General features: G+C 40.3%; 1 protein-coding gene across 3 annotated transcripts in view; it reads left to right on the forward strand.

Moving 5' to 3' along the window:
- Positions 1-27326, forward strand: part of TLN2 (talin 2) — a gene marked incomplete at both ends in the record, with an annotated part of 183432 nt that overhangs the window by 65773 nt on the left and 90333 nt on the right. For all 3 annotated transcript variants that reach the window (XM_084240393.1, XM_084240394.1, XM_084240395.1), the window contains 9 exons: positions 1159-1293; positions 3489-3617; positions 5813-5915; positions 13978-14186; positions 15308-15427; positions 16407-16604; positions 17992-18131; positions 24197-24290; positions 26154-26243. In XM_084240393.1, coding sequence (XP_084096519.1) covers positions 1159-1293; positions 3489-3617; positions 5813-5915; positions 13978-14186; positions 15308-15427; positions 16407-16604; positions 17992-18131; positions 24197-24290; positions 26154-26243 — 1218 coding nt within the window. The remainder of the gene's footprint in view (positions 1-1158; positions 1294-3488; positions 3618-5812; positions 5916-13977; positions 14187-15307; positions 15428-16406; positions 16605-17991; positions 18132-24196; positions 24291-26153; positions 26244-27326) is intronic.

Here is a 27326-nt window from a genome sequence, read left to right on the forward strand (position 1 = left end):
ACTGAGAAATGATAACAGATGTATTCAGTACAATAGTGTATAGCTATTAAAAAGAAAGAATATGTGAAACAGGGAGATTGAATAGAATAAATTATATGATCTTATTTTTGAAAATATATACACATGACCCCAGACATCCAGGCATAGTGAAGTTTTCCTGAGTTGTGAGATGTGACAGGTCACTTTATTTATTTTAGCTGCCTGCGTTTTTTAAGTAGTCTATATTTGAGATAAATTGAAAAACTATTACAACACAAAGAAATAGATTTAGTAAGAAACTCCCTTTGAAATCTGTTTTAAGTGAGAATTTCAAGCCACTATCTCAATTTTGCCTCTTTCTGTGTCTCCAGCAACATTTTTTTAAATTTTATTTTTATATTCCCCATACAATTACAACCCCCTTATTTTGACCCCAAGCCCTCCTTCCCCCCCCCCCATCCCCTATAGAGTGTCTCTGGTTCGTAGTTGTTTGTTGATTTTGGTATTTTCTTTCTTATGGTTATTCTCTTTTCCTGGTCCCTTATTTAAGTTTTCTAGATTCCTGTTATGAGTGAGGCCATCTGGTATTTTTCTTTCTCTTTCTGGCTTATTTCGCTGAGCATGATCCCTTCCAGCTCCATCCATGTTGCTGCAAATTGCATGTGTTTATCTTTTTTGAATGCTGAGTAATATTCCATGGTGTATATGTACCACATCTTCTTGATCCAGTCATCTATTTTTGGGCATTTGGGTTGTTTCCAAAGCTTAGCTATTGTAAATAGTGCTGCTATAAATATAGGGGTGCAGGTGCTCTTTGGAATTGATGTTTCTGTGTCCTTTGGGTAAATACCTAGGAGTGGAATTCCAGCAACATTTTTTTTAAACATTCTTCAAATGTTCTGTCCCAGAGTATCTGATTCAAAGTGGCAAACTTCAAGGTAATTTAGATTTTTTTGTTTATTATTAGTCATTCAGTTTTTTCCAAAAAATTGATGTACATTTAAAACTAAATTCCTGCCTTTATAAACATGATAAATAAACAAATAGTTTAGGTAGTTTTAATAGTCCTTGTTTTCGGACAAAGTAAGTTCTGGCTCATATGCAGCCTTGCTTCTAGGTCCCTGTTCTTTGGCTCTTGCTGCTGAGAAGCTATCTTACCTTCCACCCATCTTTCTACAGCCTGGAAGCAAGATGGTGTCCTCTGCCAAAGCCGCAGTGCCCACTGTGAGTGACCAGGCTGCAGCCATGCAGCTGAGCCAATGCGCCAAGAACCTCGCCACCAGCTTGGCAGAGCTACGTACTGCCTCACAAAAGGCAAGTGGACCCTTGTCCCAGCATTAGATCATTGGGAATGGAACTTTTAATTCCTTACTGCTCTGTCACCTGGACACTTCCCAGGGTCTGAATGTGGACACATTTCTTGGCAGAGTTGTCTATTCCATTTATATGGCCATCAAAAATGTCTCTGTAGATTGGATACTTAATAGCTACTATCTCCTATACTTAGTTATAACCTTCCAAGAACAAAAGACTGGTAACGCTCTGTTAAGTGTCATGCTTCCCCTCTTCCCATACCCTGGGAAAGCAGTGGACTGCTTTTCACAATCATAGGGGAGTCTGATAATCATCAGCTTGTTGGTGCCAGGTAAATTGTGGGCCAAAATAAGTGGTCATATCTTTCAGGTATGATCTCGTCAGCTTAATAGCAAATTATCTAGGCAGTATATCTACTTTGTGGGGGTCATTTATATTACCTTTTTTTTGCCCCAAAAGGTTTCCATATCTTACATGGGCGCATTCACTTAACAAGATTGTCAAAGCACAGAACTAGGAGTTAATGAATTTCTGCCTCTGCAACTTACTAATTAGTGAAGGATGTCATTACCACACTGTTTACTATAGTATTAACATGAGGTTTTAGCGTGAACTCATTTTTCCTTCTTGTGACAACCTCTTTAGAGAATTAGGCGGCCTTATACATGAACAAGGGAGGAACGTTAGAAGTTGATTTAAATTATCTTATGAACAATGTACTAAAGAAAAATATCCAGAGTTTTAGATTATAACCAGTAAAGTATTTTGAGCTTTGTTTCTCAGAGGTCCAGGGGCCATCTGCTCTGGAATCATCCTAGGGTTACTTAGAATAGAGGTTACAGGGCTTTGTTCTGAGCAACCAAATCAGAATACCTACTCAGCTGAAACATCTGCATTTTAACAAGTGTCTCGAGTGAGGCTTGGACACACACTACACAACTGCTCTGGAACAATGAACTCCAGAGTGGCTCAAACAAGACTGTCCACTGCATGCAGGAAGACTCTGTGAGAGCTTTGAAATATTTTTCTGTATAGTGTAAGGGTTAAGAGCATAGACTCTGCAACAGACTACCTGCATTCAAATGCTAACAAATTTTTTGACTGGGGATTCTAATGAATCTCTGTGACTCAATTTTCTCACCTGGTGATACTGGCACATAGAAATCAACCAATTATTTTTTCCTGCAGCTGCTGTTACTGTTATCTTAAAAAAATTGGAAGAGATTAAAATGTACTGGTATTTAACATATTGGTCAATAATTACACATGTGTATAATTTACTAACCTATGTATGGGGATGTGTGACTGCAACAGTTGGAGAACAATGTTTTAAATGGTCAGGAACGTGAAGTTATTTTCTTCAAGCAAATTGCAAAAGGAAAAACTCTTTCATAAATATCAGTATGGAAAGTTGCTGGTTTATAATTTTAGAAATCTGGAATCAGAATCAGAAAGGTTGATGACAGCTTGTCCTCAGAGTCCTGAGTTTATTCTTTCTTTCCTTCACTCACTTACCAACTCACCTACCATGTGGCTCCCACGCCTCTTTGTGCATGTCCACTGTGCTAGGTCCCTTGTCTCCAGAACCCAGACTTGGTGACCAAAAATCCTCTTAGTCTGAGAGACAAATGCATTTGAGATAAATATAACATCAAGGAGGGACCTCCCTGGTGGTGCAGGTGGTTGAGCTCAGTGCTGTAGAGCTGGTCACAGCTCCTGCAGCATGGGTTCGATCCTGGCCGGCCCAGGAGATACTCATATGGCACGGCAGACCTCTCCTGTCTCACCGGCTGCTCCCCTCAGCAGTGTATTTTGGTCAGTCCGCCTATTCTGTTCCCTGCTCTGTCTCTGGTGAATCTTCTCACCCTCCCACACATCTGGCCTGTACCCTGGTTCTTGTATGCGTGAATAAAAAGAAAAAAAAAATTGAAAAAAAAAAGGTTAAAAAAAATAACAGCAAGGAGACTCTTAAGTATATCCAGTTATGAAACATACATGATTGATTATTTAGGGACTTTAGGACAAAGGTTCTGGCTGAGGAGGATTTTAGTCTTTTGGGAAATGCTTGCTCCTCCTGCTTCTTATTGTTAGCGTTGCAAAATCACTAGGTATATGCAGAAATGCATTTCATACATTGAAAAGTACTGGGCACACCTTTCCCAGCTGTTGTCATACATCCCTAACTCTGTTAACAGGCCCACGAAGCCTGTGGTCCTATGGAAATTGATTCAGCTCTGAGTACTGTGCAGACACTGAAGAGTGAATTGCAGGACGCCAAGATGGCCGCCGTGGAGAGTCAGTTGAAACCACTTCCAGGGGAGACGGTAAGAGCTGTGGGGCTCTGCCTTATGTTAGGTTCTCACTGAAGCGTTTTTAGAAGATTGGCTGGTGTGCCTGAATTAAAACACATTGTGAATGCAGAAAACTGTAATAGCCACATGTCTTTAGAACTGCCTTACGGTCGATATCACTCAAGTGGGTCTTTGGGGATGGTTCTGTGTCTTCTTTTCTAGAGTTTGGCTGGGAGTGTCCAGGCTTCTGTTCCTGTTCATCCATTTTTTTCATAAAAAGACACATGATAGTGTTTGAGGCCTGTGTTCTAATCTTGGGGTCTTTTTCTGAAAAGGCCAGTGCAGCCAGAAGAGCTAGGTTCGGAACAAAGTTCTGGCTTCTAGATTGAGTTTACATCCATCAACTAGCTGTGGACAAGTTCATATGTCTTAGGTATTTTATTTATGAGATGGGCATTTTTTAAATACAGAAATTTTAAACACAGGACGTATTTTCAACAATCATGTGAGAAAACAACACATTTAGTAGGAGGCACCAGAATGAACAATGGTAAAGTACTTTAATATGGCAAAGCCACAGTCGCAAGTGGAATGATGGCCCCAGAAATTTGAGCATGTTATGATACTCCCAGGGGCTCAAGCAGGAGTTTTTTTTTGGTTAAAATTTTATTAATCCATTTAATTTGTACATACATCCTTTCCCACATTACTGAATATTGATAATAAAATGCCACATTTTCTAAAGTACATATTAAGCACTATACCTACACGATCAATCTAGTTTGTCCTGGTAATAACTATAATAAAGAAGCTTTGTGAATCCCATTTTAATAACTGAGAAAACAGAGGCACATGGGTTGTCACTATTTTATCCAGTGTTTATCTGCCAGCTGGTGGCAGCACCAAGTACTGAATCCAGATCTGCAGGACCCCAGAACCCATGTTCCTGGTGTTCAAGTTGAGAGTAATTTCTTAACCTCTGCTGCTCTTTGGATGAACTGAATAGTTTTAGATTATAAGGGAACCTCAGGAAAAAAGAATATAAAGGATCCTCAGAAACAGTTTACCACAGGACAAAGCCTAATACATAGGAAGCCCTCAGAAAAATGTTTGTAAATCTAGTTAATTGTAAAGATAGAAAACTCAGGCTCAAAGAGGTTAAGTCACTGAACTAGAGTCACCTAGCTGCTGATAAAGTCAGGATTGACTTCTAGACTAGCAGCTTTACAATGTGATCCAGGGATCCCTTTGCAAACTCCTGAACCTCAGGGAGTCAAAGAGAAGTTCACATGTTGTACATTCTACATTTACATAGAACAGCGGATAGGTTAGTATACAAGAAACACCATGTAATTTTTAAAGAAATTGCCCTACAAAATGTTTATGCTATGATATAACATATTGTTGGTTATCATGGACCAGGCTCTTTTATAACTAAAGCCCTGCCTGCTACTTCTGGAGAACATGTTGCAGGGTTAAAAGTACACACATTCTCTGAAGCCTTCCTGCACTCTCACAGAGTATCTAGAAAATTCTCTTCCAAGATGTTGTCCTTGTCTAGTAATCAAGTAATTATCCATACCCTAGGCCTTTGCTGACTGTTTTTGAATTATTTATTCAGTTTACAAAGCAAGATGACATGCTCTTCATGGGAAGCAAGCACTTTGCCCATTTTCATAATCTCATTTACTACTCCAAACCTCTATTTCTATTGCATTTCCTTTTGGTTAGAAGTCCTCAAAGGATAATGATCAAAATGGACAATGTTAATGGTCCCACATGCCAGGAAGGTGGTACAGCTGGATGTCTGCCCACTTCCTGCCAAGGCATAATTAATTCTCAGTAAGGATTTGTTGCAGACTTTGCAAATTAGCTTCTAAAGGCATAATACTAATAGCTACCATTTGTGGAATACCTACAGTAATTTTCTGAAAACCTTCTGCGCTAGCTAGTATGATCTCAGCAAACCAAGGCTTGGAGAGGTTCAGTAATGTGCTTAATTTCTCACAGCTAACAACTGGGGAAAGAGAGAAGAGGGCAGAGGTGATCCCACTTTTGTTTATTCTGAAGTTCTTTCCCCTCTTATCACCTCACTTTGGGGGGGGGTATCATTGGTGTACAGGTGGAAAAAGGTAAGGCTCGACATTTGGTCTGCATTATTTTTATGCTAAGACTTCAGTGGATGTTTCTTTTCTTTTAAACTCTCTCCCCTCTTGAAATCCTTTCAGTTGGAAAAATGTGCCCAAGACCTGGGAAGTACATCTAAAGCTGTGGGCTCCTCCATGGCTCAGCTCCTGACCTGTGCTGCCCAAGGCAATGAGCACTACACGGGTAAGCCTTGTGCTCTTCATGATGCCATGTGCCCAGACGTAGACACTGGGGTGGGCATGAGGTGGGATTTTCTGATGTGACAATGACCCTGAATCTTTTCAGCCATTCAACATATGCTTTTCAAGCACTCTCCACATGCTTGTTATTGCCTTTGATACCAAGCCTACAAAGACTGGTAAATGTGATCCCCCCCCCCCAAACTGTTTGTGGGTCATCTTTATTAGACTATATACAAACAGTAATTATAGACTTCTGGGACTATCTGTATGTCTCTTGAAATCCAACTAAAGGGAATAACAAAGTCAAAGAGAATAAGGAGGTGGCAACAAATAAGAGGTCAATGATATTTGGGGAAACAGAGAGAGGCAGATGACAGGTAACTTAGAAGGTCAAATAAACCAAAACTTACAGGTCTGCAAGGATAGGGAAGCCAACAAGAAACAAGCTAATTTGTGCTGCAGAATCCCAGAAAGTTTTGAGTATTGGAGATGTCAGGTATGCCTGAAGGTAGGAGACACCTTGAACAGATGTCTTAGATTATATAATTATCAACTCTAGAAAAAGCACCAAGTTATATAATATGGAAGTCTATAGCTATATAAAATAAAAACATAAGAAGTTTCATTTTAAGCCCATTACTCAGAAATATGAAATATATCATTAGAAAGTATAAAGAAGTGAATGGCTCTAGGAATAGGAGTCAGGTGGTAGCAGTGGGTTATGATTTACTGCTTTTGTTATATAATAGTATGACTTGTCTTTTTTTGATACATAGTTTTTGAAGTATAATACACACCTGGAAGAGAGTATAAGTCCTACACATAGACCCTCAGAGTTATCACAAATTGAATGCATCCCGAAAGCCACTGAGATCAAGTAATGGAACATTTTCAGCTTCCCATTGTGCCCTTCTACCCCCCAACTAATCACTATATCCCCTCTCTCCTCCTCCAGAGGTAAACACCCATGACTGCTAACAACAGAGGTTAGTTTTGCCTGCTTTTGAACTATGAATAAGTGGAATCATGCAGTATGTGTCCATCTGTCTTAGGCTGCCTTTGCTAGCATCCTTGGTGAGATTTATCTGTTATATGTAGCAGTAGTTCTTTCATTTCTATTGTTTCCTGTAGTATTTCATTGTGTGAATATGCCTGTTACTCTTTATACTACTGATGGGTATTGTAGTTGTTTACAAATAACACTGCTGTGAACAAGCCTAGTACATCTTGTGTAGTGATCCTCAGTAAGCATTTTCTAGAAGTGTACCTAGACGTGGAATTGCTGGGCCTCTATTCAGCTACAGTCCTGCAGCAGTGTATGAAAGTTCCAGTTGTTCTACACCCTTGTCACTACTGTGTTTTGTCAATGCCATTCTGGTAAGTGTGTAGTAAGTAGCATCGTATTACAGTTTTAACTTGAATTTCCTTCATGCAAATTGCAATCGAGGACTTTTTTCATATTTACTGGCATTTGGATAGCTTCTTTTGTGATGTGCCTGTTTTGTCTTTTGCTTATTTTAAAACATCTTGGAGTTATTTGTCTCTTTGTTAATTGTAGTGATCCTTTGTCACTTATATGTATTCTTTTGTCTCTTGTGGCTTACTTTTTGACTCTATTAAGGGTGTGTCTGGATGAACAAATACTCAGTTTAAATATATGGTTCAACATACAGTTCTTTTCCTTTGTGACTAGTATTTTTTTGTGTCCTGTTTAAAAATGTTGCCGTTCCACAATCATGAAGATACTCTGCTCTGTTATAATCTAGAAGCTTTGTCTTTTCTTTTTCATATTTAGAACTGCAGTCCATCTGGATTGAGTTTTGTGTGTGCAAATAGGGTCCAGGTTTAGTTGTTTTTCCACATGGCTATCCACTTACCGCAGCACCACCACTGTAGTGAGCATCCTTCCCCCAATTGTCTTTAGCACGACTGTGTCATCAATAAAGTGAGCATGTACTTGTGAGCCAGTTTCCCATCTTCCCATTCTTTTCCATTGATTTAATCTTCTGTCTCTGCCATAATATCCTAATTACTGTGGTTTTGTACCAAGTGTTACAATCTGGTAACGTAAGGCCTACAACTTTGTTGTTTCTCAAGTTAGTAGCGACTTGTAGTTTTGTATTTCCACATAAATTCTAGAATCTGCCTGTCAGTTTCTGCCCCCCCCAAAAAAATTCTTTTTTTCTCTTTTTTACATCTTCCAAAATTATTCTGAATTTATTGTATTTTGTTTTGTATTTTCTAATGTAGCACATACTGTGATTATCCCTAATTATGAGAGAACTATTAAGTTTTTTAAATATTTATTTTATTAAAGTAACATTGCATTGTAACATTATATAAGTTTCAGGTGTGCATCATTAAAAATCTGCTTGTATATATTACATTCAGTTCACCACTAAAAGTCCAATTCTACCCTTTTGCCCAGTTTATCTCTGCCTTGCCCCCTTCCCTTCTGACAACCAATAACTGGCTTATTTTTGTTTTATTTAGTTCATCCATTTGTTTGGTTTCTCTGTATACCACATATGAGTGAAATCATACCGTGTTTGTATTCTATGTCTAATTCCCCCAGGCTCATCCATGTTGATGCAAATGACCGGATTTTCATCTTTGTTTTTTGAGCTCAGTGGTATTCCATTGTGTATCTTCTTTACCCCATCATCTGTCAGTGGGCACGTAGGTTGTTTCCCACTCTTGGCTATTGTAAACAATGCTATGATGAACATGGGGGTGCATATATCTCTTCCATTAGTGTTTTGGACTTCTTTGGGAACATACCCAAATTGGGATAACTGGGCCATATTTTGAATTTTTTTAGTTTCACTTTTTTGAGAAATCTCCATGCTGTTTTTCATAATAACTACACTAGGTTAAATTATAACATTTCTAGTTGTTTCTCTGAAGGAGGGTTGATCCATAGGAAGTTACTCTGTCATTGCTACAAACAAAATCCTCTTTGATTTTTCAAAAAGCTATGTACATTTATTACTTCAAAATTTAAAAAAAAAGCATAATAAAAGCACCAGAATAATTCTGGCATAGTATAATTTAGTACCTACAATAATAAGAATGCACAATTTTGTCCTAATGGAAGGGTAAGGGAAATTTTCAGAGTCTAATTGATACCCGATCAGGGATTTAAGGATTGTTTAGGGTTCTTTTAGTATTCAAGGGGAAAGAAAAGTATATATGAATCCTTACAAAGCACAGAGAATATGAGAGATTTAAGTTTCAAAAATACTTACACATTCCTGAATTCTTGCCAGATTTTGTGTAGATGGTGAAATACCTCTTCAGTGAAGGCAGAAGACAGCTTCACAAATTGCATCATTTGGTGCTGATAACATCCAGGATGACAGACTGTCTAGTTGGTACCTGAAAAACAGCCCATAAGTAGCACCATTTCATTTTTGGCAAGCACTGATAAGGTGGTTGTGGAGGTGAGAACAGCATATATGAGGTCTCAAAGGTGAAAGAAAAAAAAGGCTGACCTAATGAACTGAGGAAGGTCAGGTAAAAGGCAGGCAGGTGAGAAATAAGAAGATATGACTGGAAAAGTAGCTGGGGTGTGATCTAAAAGAGTAAATAATTTGGAATTTAACCTAGAGAATGAAAATATTGAAGAATTTACATCTGTGGTTACAGTCTCAATTGCCCTTTGTTTAGGTCACCTTTTCTCCCAAGCACAGATAGGCAAGAGGGAAACAAAGTTGGAGGCAGGGAGACTAGTGAGAAGGCTGTTGTGTGTGACCTCCCAAGAGATGGTTGTGGCTGGTAATGGAGATGAAGGGATGGATTAGAAATAGAGACCTGCAGTTGCTACTAACTAGTGAGGCATCGGCAGGGAGGAGAGTACAGAAAGAAGCCTGGACAGTATTGGGTCTGATAGCTGAATGAAGAATTATATGAGTCACTGTGGTGGGAACACAGACTGCTTGGCAGGTATGTTGGGGGCATGAGTTCAGGGCTACCAGGTTCAACTTTCAGTGTATTCAGTGTGAAGTACCTGCAGGATATTCAAGTTGGTGCGTGTTATGCAGCTAGATAATTGCTTCTGCAACTCAAAGAAGGCCAGGCTGGAGATAGATTTTAAAATGTTTAATGAAAGGATGATGACTGAAACCAGGAGGTAGATAAGTTTGCCTATGGGGAGTAATAGAGTGAGACAAAGTTTATCAGGTGTAACCCCTGAGGAAACCATATATTGAATTGAAGAAGGTTGAGCAATAGAAATCTTTGAAAGAAATCAGAAACATAGCCTCAGAAAGAACCAGGAATCCAGGAGAGAGGAGGGTCTCTACAACCAGGGAAGTAAAGACACAAAAAATAGGGACTTAGCGGCCTCCCTGATGGCACAAGGGGTTAAGATGAAACCTGTGAAGCTATCTGCAGCCACTACAACTCAAGTTTGAATCCCCTACAGGGAGCTACCGACATGGCACAGCAAACCTCTCCTGACTCGCCCACTGCTCCCCTCAGCAGTGTATTTCAGTCGATCTGCCTGTTCTGTTCCCCAGTGTCTCTGGTGAATCCTCTTACTCCACCCCCTCACCTCTGGCCTGTACCCCAGTTCTTGTATGCATAAATAAATAAATCTTTTTTTAGAAAAAGAGGGACTTAAGCATCCATTAGCTTTAGGAAAAATAAGGTCTCTCCTCTCCTTGCTAAAGGCAGTTTCAGGAAAATTGAGTAATGGATGCGAAGCAAGGAGAGAAGGCACAAGTGTGGTCAACTGTTTTGGGCCCACTCTTGAGGTGGGAGGGATATTCACAATTACACTGTAGCTGCCCCTGGACTGTTTCTGGTAGGCCAGCACAGTATTCAAAATACATTTCTGCTCAGCTGAATACAGTTACATAGACAGAATACATAGACAGAATCTTTTGAGATATTCACAGACTAGTGAAAAATATTTTGTCATACCTGCTTTTTGCCTTGTGAGTTTACTGTATGGTTTAATGCTTTCAATACATAATCTACATGCATTTGGACTGAGAATAGCTACCATTATAAAGAATTCCACTGTATCACCATTGTGTGATCTGAAGACTACTACTGAATATAAATTAAGGTCCAGATGGTAAGGATTCTGTGAAAGTAATCTGTATCTTCAAAGGACTGTGGTTATTGAAACTGATGTTTAGTATTTCCAGTGGGCAGTTCTGGTATCATGACTACAAAGATAATTGCATTTGAAACATAGTGTTTGCATGGAGACCTGACTCTCATGATTCCCATCATTACCATTGAGAATGTCACTGTGAATTCTGCCGTAGACAGCCATAGAGTTTCTAGTGGCCTTGTTTCATCCTTCTGAGGGTGAGGTTTCCTCTCTTTAAGAAACCTGGTCCCTCCAAAAGGGTTCACCATGTGCCTTGAGATTTCATAGTATTTCCTTGGCAGAAAGCTTGTGGCGATGAAAATGCCAACCCTCTCAGACTTCACCTCTTCTGCTTTCTGCCTTTTTTAAAAAAAGAAGAGTCTATAAATGGTTTTTCAATAAATGATTTTTGCACAGGCATGTTCCTAGCTATATATGATAAATCTTTTATTCTTCCAGAGTCTTAGACAACTCAATTCAAAGTGGGTTCAAGAGCTTATATGATAAATGGAAAGGCAAGGAGAGGTCTAGAAATTATAGCCTAGAATTTTTAACAGTCAAAGCTGGAATCTCTCAGTCTCTGTGGGAAACTGAGACCCAGAAAGAAAAGGCAATAATCTAGTCTACACAGCTAATGAGCAGCAGAGCCAGAGCTGGATGATGCCTTAACCACATCTGGTATTCTTCTGAGCAATAACCTTCAATCCCATGTCACTAAACATAAAATGGAATGGCCATTAAACTCAGCTTGTTTCTCTCCTTTGCTCTAGTTATATTTACCTTTGTATTTTCTCTTCTGGGCTTCTCCTCTGCCATAAAGAACACTTTGTTTAAAATTCTTTCATTCCACATGCTATACTTGGAAGAACTATGTGATAAATGATGTATTGGCTGCTTTGTAATTTTCCTTGATTAGACTGTATAGTTATGTCCCAGCTGTGTGAGTCACTAAATATTTACAGATTAGCAAGTCTTCAACACTGAAAAGCTGTCTTATTTGAAGGATCTGGGACCCTTCATACTCTTTATTATATCATAGGGCCTCATCCTCAGTAAAGAGAGGACCACTTTTGCTTTAATTCAGCTGAAGTCTCCCTACTTGTACAGGCCACACTCAGTGGTGCCCAAAGAACATTCAACATTGAGAAAATAGTCACTTCAAAGTTTGGTGAGAGGGAGAAATTGATTTGCATATTTCACTTGGATGTTATGTATTGTAACAAGAATCTCTCATAATTCTCTGTCCCAAAGAGCACAGTGTAGAGAATCAGACCCAAATTTATGAAACCTAAGTTCTAGATCTGGTGCTGCCTATAAAGTATGTTCGTGGACAGGATACTTCTCAGGCATCATTTTGAAATAGGTTTAATGATTATCTCAAGGTTGGTTATTATCTTTAAGTCAATTAAAGTTACTATCTTTAAGTCAATTATTCTGCATTTCTTCGATTCTGTTGTCTCATGCCCTGAATCTCTAGTCCTCATCCTCTTCTTGGCTATGTTGTGTGGGAAGGCTAATGTTTATTCTACATGCAGTGGCACTATAATTTTTAAGAACCAATTTATATTCATAGTTGTTTGCCAAATTCCATCATCTTTAGGAATGAATTACAAGATAAACAATCACAAATAGGATATCCAAATGACCAATAAATGTATGATATAGTGCTCAATGCCATTATTCAATAGGGATATGAAAATTAAACCTCAATAACACTACACACCCACCAGAATGGCTAAAATTAAAAATCTGACAATATTAAGTGTTGCCTAGCATGTGGGTCAACTGGTATCTCACATTGATGGTGGCATGTATAATGGTAAAACATTTTGAGAAGTTTTGTAGTATCCACTAATGCTAAAGTCATGCATTGCTTAATATTAGGGATAGATTCTGAAAATGCATCATTAGGTGATTTTTGTCATTGTGCAAATGTCATGAAGTATAATTACATATACCTAGGTTATATAGCCTACTACACACCAAGGCTATGGTAAGCCTACTTTTGTAAGTTTTGCTTGCCATATATATGGTCTGTCATTAACTGAAATGTTGATAAACAATGAGTGACTGTATATACTTACTTTGTGACCCAGCAGTTCAACTCTTAGTTTATATCTAGGAAATACAATTCCATATATCCACCTACATGTATGTGCAAGAACTCTCTTGATAGTTTTATTCCTAGTAGTTCCAAACAAGAAACAGTTCAGTATCCACTAACAGAATTAAAGTTAAATTAATGTTGATGTTTTTATATAATGGAATACTACATGGCAAGAAAAAGGAATGAACTGCTACATGCAACAACATGAGTGAATCTCTCAGTGGTCAGAGAAAGAAACCAGACACAAAAGAATACTCACTGTGTGGTTCCATCAGCATGGAGTTTAAAAACAGGTAAAACTAATCTAAGGTTGATATAAACTAGGAGTGGGAGAGGTTATTAACAGAGAAAGGACACAGATGATGGAAATGTTGTCTCCTTCTGCATGGTAGATATGTAGATGTATTCGTAGATAAAAATTCATTGAACTGTATACATAGACTTGTTCACTTTATTGTCTGTAAGTTATATCCCAGTAAAAACAATTGGGAAGCAAAGTGAATTTAAATGATCTCTCAGAAATCTGTGCCTACATGTTGTCCTAGGACTTGGTGTCTTAGGTCTAGAGACATAGGAGGTAGTAGGAGTAAAGGGAGCCAAAGGAAAATTGTCTTTAGCATTGCATTTATTACAACATCTCTTTTAGATCAACAGAGCCAGTGATATGGGCTACTTCACTGAGAAGTACAACAACCAAATTTCATAAAATGAAACGTGGAGCCCACCTGTGCCGAACATTCCCAGATGTTTCTCTCTTTTCCAGGGGGCTTCCCTCTAGGGACTTACTCCCAAGTACACATATGACTTTTAGGTGGAATTTAATGGAAAAATCTGGTGGACTTTTATCCCCAGGGGTGGCTGCTAGAGAGACAGCTCAAGCTCTGAAAACATTGGCCCAGGCTGCCCGTGGAGTGGCTGCATCCACAAACGACCCTGCAGCTGCACATGCCATGTTGGATTCTGCTCGAGACGTGATGGAAGGCTCGGCCATGCTCATTCAAGAAGCCAAGCAGGCCCTGATTGCCCCTGGTGATGCAGAGAGCCAACAGAGACTAGCCCAGGTGGGGTCGGGAATTGGGAATTGTGGTCAGCATCAGTGTGGAACTGTTGGCAGGCTGTCTCCTGGACACCTTTTTCCTACTGTGAACATTTCACTAAGTGGATATTTTCAGAACCTTCTAAGTGCCATAGCAATGCTGTCCATACATGCTCTTCACTTCTGTAAGCCTCACCTAAGTACTTCCCACATTAATGTGAGATCTGCTTAATTTACAGTCAACAGAGATTGTGGAGGCCTGGTTGAAATCTGTCCGTAAAACATTATGATCCAGGACATAAGATGTTGGTTTTGGGCCTATGCATGCTTAAATGTGGTCCTTTTTCTAGCCTGGGAGACGAGGTAGAAATATTGGTCTATCCATTCAAAGTTTTTAAATCTGTTTTTCCTTTACTCTTTGGCTGTGTATTTGACTACCTTATGAAACTAGTTGACTAGAGACTATTGAGGCAAAATTCTAGACAAGAAGTTAGTTGGAAAAATGATGGTTAGATTAAAGGGACTGGTATGGCTCTCTTCCAAAAACCTTACCCTTACCTGAGAATACCTGTTTAAACAGGGAGCCCTCACAGCCCTTAAGTTAGCATGTGAGTAACTTCAGGGTGCTCAAAGCATCCACCTGCTCATGGGCATAGCAAGATGTGGAGGTGATGGAGCTAGAGGGTTGATGAGCAGAAATTGACCATAGGCCTCTCTGTTACCCAGAGAACTGAAGGCCTGCTTCCATTCCATGACCTCTCAGTGGGGCCCTCAAGAAAGGAGCTGCTTCTATTGCTTTTGTTATCAGAAAACTTTGTTTTAGAACCTGACATAATATTGAATGTTTTTGAACCATAACACATGGCTGAGAGAGGCTTTGGAGAGCAGGTGGGGTGTATTGTGTCACTGTGTCAGAGACTTTGCCAAGACAGGATGTTAACCCTAGTGGGAGGATGGGGCTTTGCTCTGGACAAGCAGCCTTTGATGAGGTGATTTAACATAGTAAACGGTGTCCGGTAGATACTGCCTGATAATTTCCTGACCTTTTTCTGCTCTGTGAACTGTCACTGCGCCTTGTCATATGTGCAAAACTGTTTGCACTAAAAGCTGATTTCCTACAGTGCTTTTCTTTCTTTGCCTTTTCAGGTGGCCAAAGCTGTCTCTCACTCTTTGAATAACTGTGTAAACTGCCTCCCTGGGCAGAAGGATGTAGATGTGGCCTTGAAGAGCATCGGAGAGTCCAGCAAGAAGCTGCTCGTGGACTCGGTGAGAGGTTCTGGTCTGGAGAGGGGCTTTATCGGGGCTGAACTCACCTTAGCTCTCAGCCTTCTCCTCCTGGGGACCTCTGAGCTGCTAATCTTTCTTGTAGGAGTGCTATTTCTCCCATCAATTTGCCTTTTCCTTGTTTTTCTTTCTGATCTGCAAAGTTTCCAGGTGCAGCTTTTTAAGTTTACTTTTCCTTTGATCCCTTTTGTTGTTTGTAGTAGGGGTTATCCAGTGAGACAGGAAAGAGTATATGATCATCTAACCTCTTATCAGGGCGTCTTAGTGTCAAACAGGCAATGTCCAAGACTCATTCAGAGGAAGTAGTCAAGAATTTCAGCTGTGAGCCCCCTTCAGATGGGCTGTGTGCGTTCATCTTTGTTTCTTGTCTGCCTTATGCCTGACAAGCAATGTATGCGGAGAGGTTTATAGAGTCTATCTTAGCTCTTTAAAATTTTTCATAACTTTTTAATGTTCTGCTAGTGACATTTCTGTAGCAAAGCTACATAGCTATATTATTAGCAAAGACCACTAATAAACAACATTGGTGGCTATTAGTTTGGAAGATTAGCACTTGATCTTTAATAGCATCTGCCTTTCAGTTTTAGAAAGTTAGAGCTTTGAGAATTTCCATGTAAGAAAGTCAAAATAGACTGATTGTTCAGTGTGGATCCTGGAGTCCAGTCACTCAGATAATGAATCCTGATGCTGCCCCTTCGGAGACTGTAGCTCCTAAGGACAGTTGTCCTTGCTATTTTTAGATCCACTTTGTCTGGCACTGAAATAGGTGTTCAATAAATATAAATAATGTACGAATATATGTATACTGAAGGTCCAGCATAACATGGGCTCAGAACACAGGGCCTTCTAGTCTTGGTGATTCAGAAATGTATCTCTAGAGAGTTTTTCTTCCCTCTGCTATCCTTTCCTTTAACTCATACACTGTCAAATTTCTCATGGATGCGCCTTCTCGTCCCTGTAGTTACCTCCAAGCACAAAGCCTTTCCAGGAAGCCCAGAGTGAACTGAATCAAGCAGCAGCTGATCTGAACCAGTCTGCTGGGGAAGTGGTCCATGCCACCCGGGGCCAGAGTGGAGAGCTGGCTGCAGCATCCGGGAAGTTCAGTGATGATTTCGACGAATTCCTCGATGCTGGTATTGAGATGGCAGGCCAAGCCCAGGTGGGTGTCTGGAATTAACCCTTGCCTCTCTGTTCTGAGAACTGTCCACCCTTGAGGCTAATTGGGCATGTAGAAGTGAGGCCACACCGTTGTGTTCTCTTTGCTGCTTCAGAAAGCTTCATGACCTCACAGGAAAGGTATTCCCAAAGATGCTATCAGCTGTGTATGAAGTACCTCTTGGAGATGAAGGATAACGTTTCCCACGGTCCTCCAGCAAAATCTGTTCTTTGACTTTTTAGAGGGAGTGGGGGAGAAGGAAAGAGAATATTTAGCAGAGATCAATACACCTCTGCATCCTGTATACTTCAAATGTAGTGTAATATAGTAAAAAATCATGGATTTGAGATTCATTGGACCCATTTTAAGGGACTGTCTAATACTGAGTGTGAAATAATTTAAAATTACCTCCCTGTGATGAACAGATAATCCTCTTGTTCAGAACAAGGGACCATGACCAGTCTGGTGTCAGCTTATAGGGCTGTTTTCTCCTGAGCTCCTGTGAACTCCTTCAAAGATAACCAGGGTAGGGCCTCCCTGGTGGCGCAGCAGTTGAGCGCTGGGTTGCGAAGCTGCCCGCAGCCTCTGCAGCTCCGGTTCGATCCCTGGCTGCTCCCCGGTCACTGGAGGAGGGTCCCACATGGCGCGCAGAACTCTCCTGCCACCCGCTGCTCCCCTCAGCAGTGTACTTCGGTCCTTCTGCCTGCTCTGCTCCCCGCTCTGGCTCTGGTGAATTCTCTCACCCTCCCGCGCTTCTGACTGTACCCAGTGCTTGTATAAATAAATAAATAAATAAATAAAAACAGATGAATGAATCTTTAAAAAAAAAAGATAACCAGGGTATTTCTTGCTCTGCCCTGCACAAAGGGTTGTCCCTCAGATGGCAAGCTACATGAGAAATGTGTTCTTTCCTGATTCAGGAACTTCTAGGACACCATCAACTCTGGATGTCCAGGCAGTGCCTGTGGCTCTTGCCAGGCTGAGTTGTGTGAACTGCTGGACCACTCCAGCTCCAGCATTGTTGAGCAAGATGCTGGAATCGTGGCCTGGGCTGTGCACTGACGTGCTCTCTCGCACTTGCTCTTCCTCCTTTCTCCTCCCTCCTCCCTCTACTCCCCCCCCCCCCAGCCTCCATTTATGAGGCAACGCAGCTCTTTGCTGATCCACTGGGGATGATTTCTGCCCTGTTGCATGCATCTTGGTCTGTGTATCTGTTTGAAGAAAGATAGACACTGGTCAATGTCTCAAGTTAGGCATCCGCAGAGTAATTGGGCTAAATGCAGCCTATACAGATAACTCACTTCCATTATGGCTATTCTCCTAGTGCTCTGAGTACTTCCTAGGAGAAGTAGATAACCTTTAAATACTCTGGCCCCTTTTGACCTTCCAGACGAAAGAAGACCAGATCCAAGTGATAGGGAACCTCAAGAATATCTCTATGGCATCCAGCAAGCTGTTGTTAGCAGCCAAGTCTCTCTCTGTGGATCCAGGAGCCCCCAATGCAAAAAATCTCCTGGCTGCAGCTGCAAGGTAAGAGCGGGACAAAATGTGCTTTCGTGTGTAGATAAACAGCGCCAGTGTTTGAAATGTATGGCCGATACCCAGATGCTTATACTGTGCAAAGAATCAGTGCTGCCCTTACGTTGGCAGAGATAGAATCAAGTGTGATGGAGATACTGGTATTTTATTGGCCCATTTTCATGTGCCTTGCTCTCTGTTTTCACTGAATTCCTTTTCAGTAGGATTTGGTTAGTCATAAGGCCCCCATTGATATATAGAAATGATGACTTAACTATGTTTTTTGAAATAGTGTCACATGTTTCAAATTATGAAAGTAATATATGCTCTTAGGAAAAGAAATCAGAAAACACAAGTATAAAAAGAGAAAACAATGTTCAACTAGTGTGCCAGCATTTATTGAGCACTTTTTCAGCGACTGGCATCAATGTTAATTAGATGGATTTAAACATGTCCAATTTGTCACATGCAGGAAGGTTCGAGTTTCACCTGAATGGATGTTGGTGGGAACAAATTGTTTTTGAAAACATACTAGAACGTGAATCTGAGTTTGGGATGATGTCAATGTCCTCCTTTCCTATTGTTTTCACCAACGAAGTGGAGAATATAATAAAGTTTCTGCTCCAGGGACATGGGCAATTTAGTTCAATAACTGCTGATTGAGTGCTGATATGTGGAGAAACTGCAGGGACTGCCCAGGAAGCCCTCATATTAACAATTGCACATTTGTTTTCCTAAACCCAGAGGTTGGGGTTTTTTATGTCTGTGGTGGTTTTCGTAGCATTAGTTGGCATTTCTTTATATATCGGAGAAGTGACAACAGTGACAGAGGTGACTACATAATGCAGGGCAGTAGTATGTATAGCATAATTGAAAACCTTTTCTAAATGTGCAGATTAGTGATTTTAAAGAGCATAGCTTCAATTCTGCTTAATTTTTAAAAACTGTGCTGTTGAACATCTGTTTCTGATATAAAACCCTCTCTCGATCACCCTTTCTTCCTACAAAGAACCTTTGGATAAAGCAGCTGATGTTTCCAGATATCTGAATTCAGATGTTTTTCATTATCTTTAAGTTTTTGCATCATTTCAAGATTGCAGTTCCTAACTTAGAATGTGTTACTCACACTTAAATTGTAGAATAAAAAGGAGAGTATAAATTAGTCCTTTGAAAGGAGATAGGGAAACAAATCCAAAAGTGATGCTGGTGCCTTGACTCTGTGGGTAGCTTCAGGCCCCCTGGTGGTGACATTGAGGAAGGACCTGGACCTGGACCTGGGGGAATCTTTGCCTCTGTCCTGGCTTTCAGCAGCTGATAGGGAGTTCCCAGTCTGACGGTCTCATAACCAAATGAGAACTTAAAAATCATCATGTAAAATGATTGTCTCGGGATGGTACTGTTGCAAGATGCTGGCACATTCCTCCTGGCTTCTTGGCACATGTTGCAAATCTGTTTTCTAGAGATTTGCCAGGTCAGCTCCAGCCAGGTAAGGTGAGTCAGGCAAGCTCCTCTTGGGAGGTAGAGATCTGCCTGACTGGGGGCATTCATTCAATTTCTTAAGTCATTTGTTCTTTACACAGACTTAAATTGCCTGCCTAATATGGGATAAGCCCAGCAATGGGTAAATAAAACATGGCATGGCCCTGGTGCAGCTGGGGCAAGGAGCATATACACAGAGATCTTGCTCACCACCCTTCCACCACCCACATTTTGTCTGGGCCTCACAATAGCCCTGCATATAAGTGGATGTGCAGCTGAGCACTAGGGATCAGCTGAGCACTAGGGATCAGCTGAGCACTGATCCTATTGCCTTCCCTCTTCTTCACACACCCAAACTCTACTGCCCTTCATGTAGATGAAGTGCCCTTCAGGGATGTCACTGTGAAGGCCTGGACCATCTCAGCCCTGCCCTGCTCCTGTGTCACTTGACTTGTATTGTTTGTTACTGGTTTATTGGTTTCTGATGCCTAGTGAGGATGATCCCCCACACCTTGTTAGTGACTCTTCTCTCCAAGTTGCCCTTTGGTTTGAGCTTCCTGTCAGGCACACTCCCTTCTGTCTCCAAGGACTGTGAAAAAGGATCCAGTGAGCAGCAGTTCCATTCCATAAAAGAGAAAAATGTAAACTGGTCTTTTAATCTATCTATTGTTAACCTCTAGAATGTTCTCTTCTTATTATCCAATCAGGAGCTCACTCAGACCTGACTTTTCTGATTGCTCTAGTCCAAGTCAGGGGCACCCTTACATGCAGAGCCCACACCCAAAGGCAAGGCTTGAAATTTTTCCTGTGCTTCCTGCAAGTTCCATCAGTGTCTGGCCTGTCAGAGTTTCCAAGTCCCATGTGTCCTGTCTGCTGTTATACCCAGCACTCCTTCCTTTAGCTCACTTTCTTTGTGTCCTGTCTAATCATAGTCTTGCTTCTCCAACTAGATTGCAGCAACTTGCTGTCTTGGAGAGACTCAAACTATATTTTTTGAATCCCCAAGTCTTGTACACATCAGGCCCAAATTACAGTTGGATTTTGGTTTGTTCTTCTTTCTCTTCTCAAGCACCTCCTTTGAGGAAAGGAAATGTCTGATGTTGATTTTTCCCTCTAAGCCTCTTAATATGTAATCACAAGCATGAATCATTTGATTTTTCTTCTCTTGTCTACACCCCCAATTTCATCTCTATTTAAATTTCCCACAAGAGCTCCCAAACTTCAGTTAAATCAAATGACTGTCTCTGAATACTAAATGACACTTAGGTTTGAGAGCCCTTTTTAACCTCTGAGGTTGTAGGTGCTAATTTCTTAAAAACCGAGGATGGCTAGATATGCCTGCATAAGAATATCTGTAAGATAAAAGAAAATGCTGTCTCTTTATGGTAGAGTTATGACATTTAACTTTCTAATATTTTTTAAAATAAACTCATATTGCTCTCATTAAAAATCATTGTGGAAAAAAGCTACAGTTTAGGCCATTTTGGATGTATCTAGAATAGAATGAAAATATTGCCCATTTGGCCCCTCTTTTTTATGATAATGTAACTTGGTTAATTCATAATTTTTGGTAGATTTACTGAAATTCTTTAATACAGTCACTGTTAACATTTTGATATTTGTCATTCTGTCATTTTTCTATTCATATCTACAATTGTGGGTTCACATTGTTTATACTGTTGTAAATTTTATTTTACTTATTTTCTGACATTAGTAATATGCTATGCATTATGACTTTTAATAGAATTTTATTGTAGACTCCACATTTATGTAGTCAATCCCTTATCATTGCATACTTGGGTTGCTGCCAGTCCTTTACTCTTATAAAAGAACTGCTGTGATTTGAAACATAAAAATATTATTTTTTATGGTCAAATATACATAACCATTTGCCTCCGGGCCACTAGTTTCTTATTTCACTATGTATTCCAGACTCTAAAATGAGTTTTGGGAATAAATGTTACCTAAACAACAGTCCTTAGTCTGGGATCAATACTAAGCAAGCAATTCCCTCAGACATATGATACTGTGCTGGCATTTCTGTGGATTACCCAACCACAAATCCTCAGTCTGTTGGGGACTTTTCAACCCAAATTTTTATATAAAATTTTTAAAAAATATTTACAGAATAGTTACAAGAATAGAACCCCGAATAGCTCTATATTCTCTGGATTCACCAATAAGAAACACTTAGTTTTTAATGGAAAAAATTGTTATATAAAAACTGTTTTTAAAAAATCAAACAGAAAATATGGAAAGAAAGCAGCTAAATGGAAAGATTGCGTGACCTCTCAGTGTACTTTCCAGTGATGATGTCACAGGAAGACACCCTTCACCCCATGTTGTCATATATGGACCTGTCCTTTCAGAGGTGTGTCTTGAAGGCCACAACACAGGACATGGTGGTGGACTCTGAGTGTCACTTGGAGTGACTACATTATGGACTAGCCCCTGCAAGGTGGCAGCAACAAGGGATTTGTCCTGCTGTCTCACTTGTTGTTTCACTTTGCACTGTGAAGAATACAGCATTTCCCAATGACACCTTAATTAACCACTATTCCCCAAGTAAATGAATCACCAGAGTCAGTCTTACAAAAACTATTTGGGGATTCTTTCTTGAGTTCAGGAATGTTTTTCTTCTTCCCATCACCCTCACTAAATTTAGATTTCAAAGCAGTATCTCCTCATCAAATAATTAAGCTGATTGCTTTTGTAAATCGGCAACATCATTTTCCATCTAATTTGATATTCTGTGGAAAGTTGCAAAGCTAATTTAACTACTAAAATGAGGCATCTTTTTTATTAGGTGGTGTTAATGATTAACAGCAATATGTGCCCTATTTTCATTTTGTTTAAGTTGCCTGTTAGCAGCCCTGTCAGAGTGTGGATATTATGACCCTGCTAAACAGTGATTAGTAGTCTGCTTTGGGGTAAGACAGGCATAGGTCATTTCTGCCCCTTTCTTGTCACAGCCCCTTAGGGGATTAGCTTCTTTGCTTTTTTCACTTATAAAATGCAAAGGTATTTAATTTTGAGACCAGCATAAAGCTACAATAATCAAAACAGTATGATATTGGTGAAGGAATGGACACATAAATCAACAGAATAGAATGAAGTAGACCCATGCAGATAGGGACAAGTTAATTCTCAACAGAGTTGTAAAAGAAATTGGGTGGAGGGCCTCCCTGGTGGCGCAGGGGTTAAACACTGCACTGTGAGGCAATCCACAGCCTCTGCAGCACTCTCCAATCCCCGGCTGGCCAGAGAGAAACCCACATGGCAAGACAGACCTCTCTTGTCTCGCCCACTGCTCCCCTCAGCAGTGTAATTCAGTCAGTCTACCTGTTCTGTTCCCCACTCTGTCTCTGGTGAATCCTCTCACCCCCCGCATCTCTGGCCTGTGCCCCAGCTCTTGTATGCATAAATAAATAAATCTTTAAAAAAAAATCAGTTTAAAAAAAAAAGAAATTTGGTGGAGAAAGGGTAAACTTTTAAACAATTGGTACTAGAATAATTGGATTTTCATATGTCTCCCCTCCTCCCCAAAAAGAACCTTGACCATATTGCACACCTTATTAAAAAAAATTAACTCAGGGCCTCCCTGGTGGCGCAAGGGGTTAAGATGCAACCTATGAAGCTGTCGGCAGCCACTGCAGCACGAGTTTGATCCCTGGCCAGGGAGCAACTCACATGGCGCAGCAGACCTCTCCTGACTTGCCTGCTGCCCCCCCTCAGCAGTGTATTTCAGTCGATCTGCCTGTTATGTTCCCCACTCTGTCTCTGGTGAATCCGCTCATCCCCACACCTCTGGCCTATACCCCAGTTCTCGTATGCATAACTAAATAAATCTTTAAAAAAAATTAACTAAAAATAGATTGACACTTTTTAAATTATTTGTCTTTACCTAAGATGAAACAGCAAGGGTTGCTCAGAAGGTTGGAATCCTTGCAGTGTAAGAAAAAAGACATCAAGACTGACATCTTAAATTCTAAGAAGAATAGAAACACATGTAAAATCATGCAGGGTCTCTGACTCCTAGAAATGTTCACAAAGAAAATGGCTAGTTTAAAGAATTCGGGGGTAGCAACTAGGAACAAATCATTCATGTAGGATTTCATGGAAAGAAGAGATTTTAAAATCATAGACAGTTTACTATATGTCTACAGTGTTTTAAAATATACAGTGTTTTATAAATACAGAGTATACATGTATGTGATCCAAAATATGATCTTAGTTCTATGGGCTGCTAGAAAAGGCTGTTCTTAAAAAACAATGTGAATATGATCTCATCGCTATTTGCTACTTCCTTGGAATTCTTTCTTATGAATTTATTAAAAGATAGTCATACTTAAGAGAGCTGCTAATACTCTTGAAGACTACATCAAATGAATAGTCAGAAGGAAGGTAGAGATTCTCATTTTATCTTTCCTGGGTGTGGTTTGTTTTGGGTTGTCAGAGCCTTGAGGAAGAGCTCTCACGGAGACCCCAGGCTTTATAAAGTGAATCAGTTATATTTCTAGTGAACCTGTGAAGTATTGTTGGAAAAATTACCATTGATCTTTACAAAACAAAACACACTTTTTGCATTTCTGTTACAGAGCTGTGACAGAGAGTATCAATCAACTCATCACTCTGTGCACCCAACAAGCTCCTGGCCAGAAAGAGTGTGATAATGCCCTACGGGAGCTCGAGGTAAGTCCCTGGAAAAGATTTAAGAATGTATGTATGTCCTTTCCACAAGGTTACCTGCTTCTCCTTTGTCCTAGCCTAGTATCTTTCCTGGGGAACTATTGGCATCAAAGTTCCAATGCAAGGGGGGAGAAAACTGAAGAAGCATTAGATTTGGTGGGATTGTCATCCCTTATTTCCCTATTTCTACTAGAATAAGGGTTATTTTATTAAAAGATCCCTTATTTCAAGCACAAAGAGACCTATGGTATTGGGCTGAAGATAAACAATCTCTACTTAAAACATTTTGGAGTGATTATTCCAGGGCAGTTGGGAAAAGCTGGGATAGATGTCCTTTTTGAATAAAAATGATTTCACCATGCATCTGATTTTGTGACATGCAGGAGGCACATAAGAGGAAACACAGGAATAATACTTATTATATGATCAAGGTGACTGTGGGACCTCCAGTGGCTCAGAACACAGTGTGGGTTCATTTGAATTTATATTAATACTTCGGACTTGTTTATAAATGAAAATTAGTATTGAATGTATGTCGCATTCAGTGTATTGAATGTAGTTAAACAAAATCAGTGCACCTACTTGCAAGTAAAGTATTCTTAACCAGTGCAAGTTACATTGAAACAACCCAAATGGATATGGGTTGGTTATATTCAATATACCTTCAGTTTTCTGGATAATTAGCATGGATCTGGCACAGTGTGTATATCCCTTGCATCTACTGAAGGGTTTGATTGAGGCCCAGTCTGATGATGGCAGTTACATTCTGAAGCATTCTGAAAACTGTGGACATTGTTTTATACGTCGGGTGACTATTTTGTTCATGATGTTCACATTTGCAAATAAAAATGTTACATGGCCTGTTGACTTAAATGGTCTCTGTTGGCCTACATGCAAATTCTGTCCCTTAGTGATATCCTTGTTGCCAAAATTATGATTAATTTAGCATTGCTATTACTAAAACAACTATGATTATCTAATATGGGGCATGAGGTTCTTCAATGAAATGAGCTCGTCCATGCTGTCCACTTTTCCCTCAAATCTTTTAAGTAATCAGCAGTTTCCACCATTATTTTTTACTGACCCTTTGTAATTCAGATGACTTTGTCTTTTTATTGGCTGTAGCCCAAAGGCTGGTGGGTCCTTTACAGATGTGATGTATGTTCTCACTTACTGGGGAAGAGATTGAATAGCTATATCCTCAGACTTTCCTCCCTTGTAAGTGAAGAAACTTCATTGCAACATGAAAGCTAGTAACTGATCTTCAGTGGCCTGGAGACAAAGAAGAGGCAAGCCCATTTCCTTGATAGAGATATAAACAATAGTGGATAGTTTGTATAATTTTTAATTAAAAACAAGTGAACTATCCTGGGGGCAGTTTTGCAAAGTTACCTTCTTTCATGCCTACTCTTAACTTTGCTGAATTGAAAACTGTGGGTTTTACTCATCATGAAGAAATAAATTAATGGATCCTTGAAATTTGGACTCCTTGGCATTATCCAACAGAGAAATTAAATATTTTGCCTTGCATAAATATGTTGCCTTTCAGATTTACTTAAGGAAAAATACTCCCCCCTTTGTGGACAGCATGTTTTTTCTTCAAAATTAAAAACAAGAGAGTCCTCTCTCAGTTAACTGGAGATGCCATCCTGCTCCTCAACCCCAATCAGGCTTGGGTAGCTAACAGGAAATCTGAAAACACGGATACTCTGATCTCAATTCCTCAAGAATTTATATGTGTGAATAAAAGAAAAACCGTGCCTAGATTCCTGTATATGGAGGGAAAGTTGACAGTTGGCACTTATATTGAATTTCTTGTGCTCTGTAACCCTTGCTTGTTTTTGATGTTGTGTGCTCCTTCTGCAGACTGTCAAAGGGATGTTGGACAATCCTAATGAACCTGTTAGTGACCTCTCTTACTTTGACTGCATTGAGAGCGTGATGGAAAACTCCAAGGTAAGCCTGTCTGTGCCACCATTCAGAAGTACACATTGCTTCTTGGCGTGGAGAAAATGTAGATTGCCTGTGTGCCTCTGCCTGTGGCCTCCCTCTTGGCTGCATGTATCACAAAGCCTTATTGTGGTGCTCTCTGCTCAAGTGCATCTCAAACTTGATTGTACATTGGCATAACCTGGGAGGCTTGTTAAATACAGGTTGCTCCCACCCTGTCCCACCCCCTCACCACCACCACTACCCCCATCTTTGAGCCAGTAGATCTAAGAAGAAACAGGTCCTGCCCGTGTGGCCCAGGAGCCACACTATACATAATTTACTATATTACTATATCCTGCTTATGCACTATCGCAGATAGCCATTCTCTTCACCTGTGACTAACCTGCTGAGGAAAACCCTTCAGTGACCTTAGCTTATGTGAGACCCTTGTTGGCATTCTTATTGCCATCCATCCATGGCATACATTCTCAAGGGCAGTGAAAATTGTGAGGGGGAAAAGGGGAATTTGGGGGTGAGGATGAAAAAAAATCTAAGATAGCACTTATTTGCGTATCCCTAAAAATTCTTAATCTACTCAGGAAAATCTCATTTCTTAATGTTTGATTTGATGGTGTTGGAACTGGGAGAGGAGAAGTTTTAAAAACATGAAGGGGAAGGGCCTCCCCGGTGGCGTAGCAGTTGAGCGCTGGGTTGCGAAGCTGCCCGCGGCCTCTGCAGCGCTGGTTCGATCCCCGGCTGCTCCCCGGCCACCGGAGGAGGGTCCCACATGGCGTGCAGACCTCTCCTGCCGCCCGCTGCTCCCCTCAGCAGTGTACTTCGGTCCTTCTGCCTGCTCTGCTCCCCGCTCTGGCTCTGGTGCATTTTCTCACCCTCCCGCGCTTCTGACTGTACCCAGTGCATGTATAAACCAAACAAACAAATAAATAAATAAATAAATAACATAAAGGAGAAAAAGTTGAGAAATAGTGACCAATGATGGTCATGCTAGTGCCTCCTGCATTTGCTTCAGAAGCAGAAGATTCAAGTGAAATGCACGTGAGATAAATGGTGAGACATTGAATAGTTATATGCTGGCTTTGTGCTTGG

This window comes from Talpa europaea (genome assembly GCF_964194135.1).
Source record: "Talpa europaea genome assembly, chromosome: 8".
Classification (NCBI taxonomy): domain Eukaryota; kingdom Metazoa; phylum Chordata; class Mammalia; order Eulipotyphla; family Talpidae; genus Talpa; species Talpa europaea.